Below are 11,892 nucleotides of genomic sequence, written 5' to 3' on the forward strand. Positions count from 1 at the left end.
TGCTTGAAAGTCTTCTTTTGAGAAGTGACTGTTCATGTCTTTTGCCCATTTTTTAATTGGGTTATTTATTTTTTGCTTGTTGAATTAAGTTTCTTATAGATTCTGGATATTAGATCTTTGTTGGCTGCACAGTTTGTGAATAGTTTCTCCCATTCTGTAGGTTGTCTGTTTAGTCTGTTGATAGTTTCTTTTGCTGTGCAGAAGCTCTATAGTTTAATTGATCCCACCTGTCAATTTTTGTTTTTGTTGCAATTGCTTTTGAGGACTTAGTAATAAATTCATTCCCAAGGCTGATGTCCAGAATGATGTTTCCTAGGTTTTCTTTTAGAATTGTTACAGTTTGAGCTCTTATATTTAAATATTTAATCCATCTTGAGTTAATTTTGTACATGGTAAAAGGTAGGAGTCCAGTTTCATTCTTCTGCATATAGCTAGCCAGTTATCCCAGCATCCTTTATTGAATAGAGAGTCTCTTCCCCCATTGCTTATTTTTGTCAACTTTGTTGAAGATCAGATGGATGTAGGGGTGTGGCTTTACTTATGGTTCTCTATTCTGTTCCATTGGTCTATGTGTCTGTTTTTGTACTGTACCATGCTGTTTTGCTTACTGTAGCTTTATAGTATATTTTGAAGTCAGGTAATGTGGTGCTGACAGCTTTGTTCCTTTTGCTTAGGATTGCTTTGGCTATTTGGGCCCTTTTTGCTTCCATATGAATTTTAGAATAGCTTTTTCTAGTTCTGTGAGAAATGACATTGACCAGAATAGCATTGAACCTATAGATTACTTTGGGTTCTATGGTCATTTTAATGATATTTATTCTTCCAATCCATGAGTGTGGAACGTTTTGCCATTTGTTTGTGCCATCAGTGATTTTTTTGAGCAGTGTTTTGTAGTTCTCCTTGTAGAGACCTTTCACCTCCTTGGTTAGATGTATTCCTAGGTATTTTATTTTTTGTGTGGCTATTGTAAATGGGACTGTGTTCTGATTTGGCTCTCAGCTTGAACATTATTGGTATATAGAAATGCAACCGATTTTTGTACATTGATTTTGTGTCCTGAAACATTACTGAAGTCATTTATCAGTTCCATTAGCCTTTTGGCAGAGTCTGTAGGGTTTTCTAGATGGAGAATAACATCATCTGAGGAAAGATAATTTGACTTCTTTTCCTGTTTGGATGTCTATTTATTTCCCTTGCCTAATTGATCTGTCTAGGATTTCCCAGATTTTTTTTTTCTCCTCCGAGACGGAGTCATGCTCTGTCACCCAGGCTGGAGTGCAGTGGCATGATCTCAGCTCACTGCAACCTCTGCCTCCCGGGTTCAAGAAATTCTCCTGCCTCAGCCTCCCGAATAGCTGGGATTACAGACACCCTCCACCACGCCCGACTAATTTTTGTATTTTTAGTAGAGATGGGGTTTCACCATGTTAGCGAGGCTTGTCTCAAACTCCTGACCTCGAGATCTGCCTGCCTCAGCCTCCCAAAGTGCTGGGATTACAGGCATGAGCCACTGTGCCTGGCCCCCAGATTTTTTAAATACATGAAAAGATACATATTAAGGAATCATGCTGTCCACCCTGACTCTATCCACCCCAAACTACCACCTACAAGTATTACTTTTATTGGTTTCTGGTACATTCTTCAATTACTTTCAACATATTGGCTTTTTTTTTCTTTTTCATTTCAAGTTTTAATGAAAGCTTGTATATAAGATTATTTCATTCCTGCATCTTCTCTATTGTTTCTTCCTTGTATTTGCCCTTTTCCTTTCCTACTTGGTGAGATTTTCCTTTCCATTCAAGGACATTTTTGCAGTCTTTGTCCAGTTTTAGCCTAGTGGTAACCACTTTGCTGGGGTGAATGCTTACATGGATAGTTGTGCCATTAGCCTTTTCCCACTGCACCCATTCAATGTAGATGACATATTTCTTCCTGTAAACCTGGAGTACTTTGCCAGTTTGCTGACCTTTATGGAGTCCTTATACAACCTGAACTTCATCATCCTTTCAGATGGGCATGGATCAAACGTTGTACTTCTATCTCAGCTCTGTGGAAAGAGAGGAAGACATTATCTTCCTGCAAATGTGGGAAGGTTCACTGAAATGCCTTTTGCAGTTCTTGCTTTGGTCAGAAGTCACAAAGGGATTGAACTTCATTATGGCTTTTCCCACTTCAGTGATGGTCGCAAAAGGGAAGAGCACTTTCAACATATTGGCTTTAATGCACACAGGTGGATACCTTTAGTAAATAGTTGGATAGATGTTTCTGGGGCTTAAGAGAGATGCCTGTGTTCATTATATACATTGAATCACCAATGCAGGAGTAAGTAAGAGTTGAAGATGTAAGCACAGATGAGATCACCAAGAGAGAATGGGAAACCTAAGGACAAAACTCTGTAGGACACCAGGGATGAATAACAAATACAAGGTGAAAGGGTGAAGACAGTAAACTTAAAAGTCTCTTTCCAAGAAGTAAACTATGTGCTCCACAGAAGAGCCTATGTTCAATCACCACTGTTTTTGTGGTGCCTAGCCCAGTGCCTGAAACCTAGTAAGTACGAAATAACCATTGAATAAAGTCTAGCTTTCAAAGAGAGAAGAAGTAAACTTTAGAAGATTCAGGATAAGAGGAAGATTGTTTAAAATAGAAAACTACTTTTTCATATTTATGTGCATGTGAAAAGCAGCAAGAAGAAGAAAGCATTTGAAGGTTCAGCATCTAAGACCACTAAAGAATGATGTCAGGAAGTGAATGAACTCAGTCCTTGTGATGTCCCTTCCTTATAGCTTCTCTTTGCTTCCCTGGAAATGGAAAGGGTGGTCTATCATTAATAATGAAGTTGCCTAATGTCACAGGACTCATTACTCCAAATATATTTGATTTTTTTTTTTTTTGAGACAGAGTCTTGCTCTGTTGCCCAGGCTGGAGTGCAGTGGAGTGATCTCGGCTCACTGCAGCTTCCATTTCCCAGGTTCAAGCAATTATTCTGCCTCAATCTCCCAAGTAGCTGGGATTACAGGCACCTGCCACCACGCCTGGCTAAGTTTTGTATTTTTAGTAGAGATAGGGTTTCGCTAAGTTGGTCAGGCTGTTCTCGAACTTCTGAACTCAGGTAATCCGCCTGCCTCAGCCCCCCAAAGTGCTGGAATTACAGGTGTGAGCCACTGCAGCTGGCCTATTTGATTTGAATTGGATACAAGAGTCCATATGAGGTCATTCCTTGAAAGCCTCTGACAGTCTCAGGCACACCCTGTGAATTTGCTCCACTTGCTTGTACCAAAATGTTTTCACTACTCATAGAGATATTGCTAGGCTTTTCTGCCAAATTTGAGACCTATATTGGTAAAATATAAAATATAGGTTTAAAAACTTGTGTATTGTTTTATATAAATGCATTTCCTAATACCACTAATGTCATCAATTGACTACTGAATATTGATGATAGCTATAAGTTAGAACACAGCTATAATTCTGTTCTAGTGTTGTCTACACCAATAAGGCAATGGAGAATGTAGGCTCACCTAAGAGACATAAATACATCCTAGCAGTGCTTAGTCAAGTCAATGCATACAACTTATAGCCCAGCTATCCTACTCACATGTACGTATCCCAGGAAATTGCCACACATCCATAAGGCTACTTCTATAAAGACGCTTGTCACAGGATATTGTTGGCAATCCAGATGACCATCATTGGGAAAATGGATCAATAAAATGTGGTAATGCACACTATGGAATAAAATGCAGCAATTAGAAACATTAAACTAAAAGTATACATATCAATAAGTCTTCATAGTACACTGCAGAGTAAAAAGAGTAAGAAAAAGAACAAGAACTATATAATATTTACATAAAATAAAAATACACTTTATATGTTTTACGTAGACACGTGCAAATTCAATTACAGTGACCTCTTACAGGGCAAAAGAATGAGAGCTTGGAAAGTGGGTGGAAGGCAATGAATAAATACATACATACAAACATACAAACATACATGTAAGAGACATAATGGCATGCCATCCCATGCATTGAGAGTGTGTTGATTGTATGCTGGAGTCAGCTCCCATCAGCTTTTGAGAGCTGATTATGCACATTTCTTGCCAGGTCTGCATTTAGTAACATCACATTGGTACTTAAAATCAGCCAGAGTGGGGCGCAGTGGCTCATGCCTGTAATCCCAGCACTTTGGGAGGCCGAGGCAGGTGGATCACCTGAGGTCAGGAGTTCAAGACCAGCCTGGCCAACATGGCAAAACCCCATCTCTACTAAAAATGCAAAAATTAGCTGGGCGTGGTGGCAGGCACCTGTAATCCCAGCTGCTTGGGAAGTTGAGGCAGGAGAATCACTTGAACCCAGGAGGCAGATGTTGCAGTGAGCCGAGAGTGTACCACTGCACTCCAGCCTGGGCAACAAGAGTGAAACTCAATCTCAGGAAAAAAATAAGTAAATAAAATTAGCCAGAATGAAAGTATTTACACCATAGAAATCGCAAATACTACAAATCAAGGCACCTTTTGTTTTCCTGAGGGCCTGTTGTTAGACATTTGCCAGCCTCTAGTCCTCTGGACTAGTAATTCCAGTTCTAAGAATTTGTTTTCAGGAAATATCTCAAATATGGAAAATGTTTTATATACAAAGATATTTATCCAAGTCCTACTTTAATAATGACAAATTGGAAACAAATGTGAAAAGGGAATGGTTATGTAAACTAATGATAAATCCAGCATTTAAAATTATATTTATGCAAAATCTTTAATTACATGAAAAACACCTCTATTGCTGGTTTAAATGAAAAAAAAAGCAGAATAAAAATATATATGTAAATATAATGTGATACTAAGCAATCACCCAGGGTTCTTATTAAAATAGAGATTCTGATTCAGGAGGACTAAAGTGATGCCTGGGATTCTGCTTTTTTAACAGAAATAATGCCAATGCTGCTGGTGTACATACCACTTTTTGAGTAGTAAAGGCATGTAGAATACAATCACACTCATGTAAAAAATGTATCAGAAAAATAATCTGATGGAAAATTAAAGTGTTAAATGTATTGAGCTGGGGTCATGAATGAGGGATTTTTAAAAATATGTATTTAACTAGAGTTTCCAAACTTTCTATATTATAGGATTACTTGCTTCTATAGTGTGGTAAAATGACATTAAAAATAATCTGCTTAGGAGGACTGGGCGTGGTGGCTCACACCTGTAATCCCAGCACTTTGGGAGGCCAATGTGGGCAGGTTTCTTGAGGTCAGGAGTTCAAGACCAGCCTGACTAACATGGTGGAACCCCATCTCTACTAAAAATACAAAAATTAGCCAGGTGTAGTGGCGCACGCCTGTACTCAGGAGGCTGGGGCAGGAGAATTGCTTAAACCCAGGAGGTGGAGGTTGCAGTGAGCAGAGATCGCACCACTGCACTTCAGCCTAGGTGACAGAGTGAGATTCCGTCTCAAAAGATAATAATAATAATCTGCTTAGCCAAGTGTGGTGGCTCACGCCTGTAATCCCAGCTACTTGGGAGGCTGAGGCAGGAGGATCACTGGAGCCTAGGAGTTCAAGGCTGCAATGAGCTATGATTGCACCACTGCACTCCAGCCTAGGTGACAGTGACACCCTGTCTCTAAAATAAATAAATAAGTATAATTTTTAAAATAAAAATATATATATTTATGCTTATGCATGTGTAGGTGTAGGGAATATATGGGAAATCTCTATAACTTCCATTCAATTTCTCTGTGACCCTAAAACTGATCTAAAACATAAATCTATCTTTAAAAATCTGCTTTAATTTTCTCATAAACAGCATTAAAAATTGAATAACCAAGACCTTGTCGAAGAGCCCAATTGTACAGCCTGGTTGAGAATCAAGCCTATGTATGTTTCATTCTTTTTTCCCACTTTCTTAACGATGCCTTGAACGTGGGTTTCTGATCCTTTTTACCAAATGCTTTTATATTTTTAACCAAAGGAAAAAGACATTTAATCGCAGCTTTTTCGTTTTCTTGCATTTTGTCCCTCTCTCCAGTACTCCGTCTTCAACCATGTCCCAGCCCTGGGAGGAAAGGGATCCTGCAGGACAGGACTGGCCAGAGTTCTACATTACTTGTGATGGTTCCTTATATCCCCAGAACAATAAGACTGACTAGTGTTACACAGGAGTCCCCTATTTTGGAGGCATAATGTGATTTTTTTTTTTTTAATTTTAGTAGAGACAGAGTCTCTCTATGTTGCCAGTGTGGTCTCAAACTCGTGGCCTCCAGTGAGTCCCCCTGCCTCAGCCTCCCAAAGTGCTGGATGACAGGCATGAGCCACCACACCCAGCCTGGATTTATTACTTTAACTAAAAGTAGTTGTTATTCTCGATCTGAACAAACAACAGAAAGTTTTGTTTGCAAAGTTGTAGTAAGTAACAGCCAAGAGACTTGGAAAGAGGCTGAGTGGGGCTCATTAGACTAACTCTCTGGGGATCCCAAGTCCCATCAAACTAGGGAGATGAATAGATCCCTTAAGAAAACAAAACTGCAACCCAAATCTTCCAGCCCTGATATTACCTTCACAAAAGATGTTAACTTCAGAAGGAGCTTGCTGAAAATTGAAGATTTTGAAACACTCTATACTCTTCAGACCCTTTGAGCTGAATGATGGCTCCAAAGAAGCTATTCTTCTCTGAGTGACCAGGGAATGCAACTGCCCATTCAGGAAGCTTTGTAAGAGAACAGGTGTTCTTAGAAAATACCATCAAATTCATGAGAGATACAGAACTCACACCAACAGTATAGGACCAGCATTTAGAGCCAACAGACAATATTGCAACCTCAGGAAATAACCGTGAGAAGCAGATATCTCCTGTAGTCCTGCGAGTAGTGTGTTTGGAATGGCCTGATTGGGAGTCTCCCGGAGGACTGGTAGACACCTGACCCTGGACCTGCCAAGTAATCTCCACCTTGGCACTTCAGGGGCTGGCAGAGCAGCAGTTGCTTCCTCAAACCCTCCTCTTGCTGGCACTTGTTTTTATATTTTGTCAGAAGGTCTGGCACATCAAGGACAGGCACTGGGTCTCATTTGTAACTTTAGCCCCACCCAAGTCAATGCTGGAACACAGCAGTGGGTAAGCCAATGTTTATTCAGTCAGAGCCATTACATTACTCACTTGCACTGAGGGACTTTGCCTGGCCTGATCTGCCCAATGTTGTGCCACGCTGTGCTCTGTGTAACTGTCCTCTTGGAAGACACAAAGCTCTGGACAACATGGAATCTGGGTGAAACTCCAAATGCTTTTGCTTTGAAGGGGAATATCTCATCCTCCTTCTAAGTGTAGTGGAGCTGTTCAAAAGAGCATGAAATCCAGGCACAATGGCTCACGCCTGTAATCCCAGCACTTTGGGAGGCTGAGGAGGGTGGATCACCTGAGGCCAGGAGTTCTAGACCAGCCTGGCCAACATAGTGAAACCTTGTCTCTACTAAAAATACAAAAATTAGGCGGGCATGGTGGGGCACGCCTGCAGTCCCAGCTACTTGGGAGGCTGAGGCAGGAGAATCACTTGAACCCAGGAGGCAGATGTTGCAGTAAGCCGAGATTGTGCCACTGCACTCCAGCCTGGGCAAAAAAAAAAAAAAAAAGAGCCTGAGTTCCTACCGTGGCAGGACACACCTCCAGGTCGTGCATACTTTTCCATGGGGCACTGCACAACTGACCCTAAAAACAATGAATGGTCTGAGGTAGATGGTGCAGCCACGTCCAGGCTCTCAGCCTGCTGGGCAAGTCTCCCCTTCACTCATCAAGCATGTAGGATAAAGGAGGAAATGCCTGGGATTCAGGAAGTGGCCTAATTTACTTTGTATCTGGAAGGCCAAGAACTAGTGACCTCTGCTTTGAAATGGGAAGAAAAAAAGTTCATCAGCGGCCCTGGCTAGATGCTATCTCCTTAGCTGGTCACAATGCCTTCATTTATCTGTGCTAAGCTCATGACTCAGCATGAACCTGGAGCTTTTTCTTCTAATCCCATTCACAGCTGGCTCTTTATCACCTTAATCTCTGTTCCTGTGTTTCTCCCAATGTGTACCACCCAGGACTTGCCTAAAAAATACTCTAATACTCATCCTATTTGTTCCTGATGATGTTTCTGGGCATCATGTTCATGTTGGATTCTGCTTTTGTCATGGGCCACCTGGGGTCATCTTTGAACAAAATGATGAGGCTACAAAAACCTATTTTTCCAATTGTTGATGGATCTAGACAATGTGAAGCCTAGAATTAGCCCATGAGAAATAGCCCTAGTTATATCCTCAAAGGCTGGTCAACTATTTTGTGTTCTTTAATAACTGTCAGCAAAAGTTAGAGATAAGGGTAGTTTATGGAATGACCTAGAATAATGTAGCCTGTGCTAAAAAGAAGGCAAAACCTTTCTAAGGTTTTTGTTTTTTGGGTTTTCTGCTGCTGGAAGCTCCCCAGCAAACCCAACCAGACCTCTGTCTACTCACTCACTCAAACTCCAGACCGTCTCAAAGATGTAGACTCTCCCTTCAGAGAATGATTGTGGAGCAATGCCTCCACCTTGTCGTGAGGAAAAGCAAACTCTCTTCAGATGGACCAATTTCAGATGAGTTGGCATGCTGCTGGCAAGGTTGCTGACCCCTAGGAAATGCTACATAAATTACATGTCCTCAACCACTTGTGTGTCAAACACCCACCGAATCCATCTCTCAGACATTTGAGATGTGACTTACTCATTCAATAAATGTTGTTAAAGCTGATTATTTCAAGAAACTTGTTCTAAGTACTACAGAAAATACAAAGGTTAATAGAGAAATTTTTGACTCAGTGAGCAAGAAGTGAAAAAATTATAACAATACAATAAAAAGATGATATATAATAAAATTATGGGAGGTACAGAGGAAAGACACATTTATTTGGAAGAGAAGTCTTTATAGAAAAGATAGCATTTATTGAGGAAAGACTTAAAGGATAAATAGGACTTGAAAGGCTGATGATTCCAAACTGAAAGAGTGACATGAGCAAACACAGAGTTGTGTGAAAATGGATAAAGAATCAAAATATTGCAAAGAATCTATTATATCCAAAGCTCAGAGTTTGTGGAAGGATATAATGAAAGGAGAACCTTGGAAACAGGTCATTAAGAATGTTGAATATCAAACTCCCATTAAGGAGTGTTGATTTATGTGGATACTACTTGGATTTTTCCTTATTTGATTTGTGAGAGGTGTGCTTTTCTCTCACAGATTTCCTCTACTCTTTTTATCAATCCAAAAACTAATGAAAGGTATCAAAGATTCTGGCAATGTTTAAACAGCAACACCCTCGAATATGAACTCTTTATGGATGAAGACCCAATATTGGTATAAACACAAGAACAAAAGTTATTGAAAGCAGGTAATATTAGTATAGGCAAAGGGATTCATTGAGAAATTAGGAGTAAAAGTTTTGGTTAAGAAAAGTAAGAAAGGATAAATTTTGGTTCTGAGCCTTTCTTGGGCCACCTTGCACATCACCACACTCTTGTCTAACACACAGATGCACCAGAAACCACACGTGAAACAGGTAACCCCAGAGGTTCTGCAGACAAGCCTGAGTACTCAGTGGTGGGAAGATACATCCTTCACAGAAATAAAGTACACCTTCAGCCCTCTCTCCTTTCAGTTCCAGGTTGTTCTCAGGTCCCCAACATCACGATTCTTGATGCTGAACACCTTTGATCAGCCCTCCCCAGCAAAGGTCAGAGGAGCCATGGGGAACCCCACCACCGTCACCGAGTTTGTCCTGCTGGGGCTCTCAGAGACGTGTGAGCTGCAGATGCTCATCTTCCTGGGGCTCCTCCTGACCTACCTCCTCACACTGCTGGGGAACCTGGTCATCGTGGTCATCACCCTCATGGACAGGCGCCTCCACACCACCATGTACTACTTCCTCCGCAACTTTGCTGTCCCAGAGATCTGGTTCACCTCAGTCATCTTTCCCAAGGTGCTGGCCAGCATCCTCACAGGATACAAGACCATTTCCCTCCCAGGCTGCTTCCTGCAAAGTTTCCTCTATTTTTTCTTGGGCACCACAGAGTTCTTCCTCCTGGCGGTGATGTCCTTTGACAGGTACGTGGCCATATGTAACCCTTTGCATTATGCCACCATCATGAGCAAAAGGGTCTGTGTCCAGCTAGTCCTCTGTTAGTGGATGACAGGATTCCTTCTCATCATTGTTCCAAGTTTTCTTGTCCTTCAGCAGCCATTCTGTGGCCCCAACATCATTAACCATTTCTTCTGTGACAACTTTCCCCTCTTGAAACTCATTTGTGCAGACATGACTCTGATAGAGCTCCTGGGTTTTGTTATAGCCAACATCAGCTTACTGGGCACTCTGTCTGTGACGGCCACTTGCTATGGCCACATCCTCCACGCCATTCTGCACATCCCCTCAGCCAAAGAGAAGCAGAAAGCCTTCTCCACCTGCTCCTCCCACATCATTGTCGTGTCTCTCTTCTATGGCAGCTGCATCTTCATGTACATTCAGTCAGGCAAAAGTGACCAGAAGGAAGACAGGAACAAGGTGATAGCATTGCTTAACACCGTGGTGACCCCAATGCTCAACCCCTTCATCTACACCCTGAGGAACAAACAGGTGAAACAGGTGTTTAGGGAGCAGGTGAGCAAACTCCTCATATAAAGCTGTGTAACAAAAAAACTGAAGCTCAGCATCCCCAGACAAGCTAAGAGAATATAGGCCCCTTGAAACAACTGAGCCTTTCCGATTCAGAAAAAGCTCTGATGATATGTTTGTACATGATGTGTTTCTATGGGATCAGTCACTATGCAATTCAGCATAAACTCTTTGGACCCTCTGGCACTATTAATTAGTGGATTTGAATATTTCTGTTCATTCCATCTGCATCTGCCTGGCTTCCAACAAAATACAAGTTCTTTGAAAGCAGAAACTAGCTCTATAACTCACTATAAGCCTCAAGTGTCAATCCATTGTCATAGACCATATAGATTCTTAAAAAATACTTGTGTGCTGATTGATCACTCTGTGTCTGTTTCTCCAACATCCTCAGGGGAAAAAACAGTTATCTACTAGTACTGTCCTTATTTAACACTGACAATCCTGTTACGGAAATATATCAGCAAGACATCGAAAATGCTAAAGCTAATTGCTTATCATTTTGCGTATAAGCTATTTATGCTCTTTTAGTATTTAAATTCCTAGAAATTCCTCATTCTTACTGATAAAGGCTCTTTCATCTACTAGTTATATTACCTCTCTGAGCCCCAGTTTTCTCATCTATGAAATGAGGATGACAATGGCCATTTCAAAGAATTGTAATAAAAGTCAAATGAGATTTTCTATGTAAAATTGCTTAAATAGAGTCTGGTCCTCAATAAATATTCCTTCCTTTCTTCCAATTATAATCCTACTTTCCCACTCCCTTTTTTATTTTATTTTATACCAGTTATCGACAAAAGCATCTTTGAAGATTTTATATTCAAAATGTTATTTTAAATTTTAAAGTTAAATACAGTGTTTAACTTATTGCAATTTATTACCAAGATATTCGCTATTGCTGAAAACAAAGATAAAGTCATATCTGTAAATGAACAAATATTAAATAAGTAACCAAATCAATTAACATTAATTCTTCCAAAGTGATTGTTACACAGAAGTCATGTTCAAGTAAATGTGTGGTCTGGTAGATAATAATCTATGCCTTTGAAGAATTTGAAATCAAACAAAGACAATATGAAGTATGCAAATACTATAATTCAGGGTAGAAAATGATAATGTGTAAGAAAATATCTCCCTCTCCCTCTCCCTCTCCCTCTCCCCACAGTCTCCCTCTCCCTCTCTTTCCACGGTCTCCCTCTGATGCTGAGCCGAAGCTGGAC

General features: G+C 40.6%; 1 protein-coding gene and 1 pseudogene across 1 annotated transcript; one reads left to right on the top strand and one right to left on the bottom strand.

Moving 5' to 3' along the window:
- Positions 1–853: 853 nt before the first annotated feature.
- On the bottom strand, positions 854–2,631 carry LOC106635464 (large ribosomal subunit protein uL24-like; annotated as a pseudogene).
- Positions 2,632–9,734: 7,103 nt separating this feature from the next.
- LOC100970843 (olfactory receptor 6E1-like) lies at positions 9,735–10,675 on the top strand. Its single transcript, XM_008960231.2, is given in 1 exon segment — positions 9,735–10,675. A coding segment is annotated over 1 exon segment (930 nt). The 5' UTR covers positions 9,735–9,745.
- Positions 10,676–11,892: the final 1,217 nt, after the last annotated feature.

The sequence above is a fragment of the Pan paniscus genome, chromosome 15 (genome assembly GCF_029289425.2).
Source record: "Pan paniscus chromosome 15, NHGRI_mPanPan1-v2.0_pri, whole genome shotgun sequence".
In the NCBI taxonomy this organism is placed as follows: domain Eukaryota; kingdom Metazoa; phylum Chordata; class Mammalia; order Primates; family Hominidae; genus Pan; species Pan paniscus.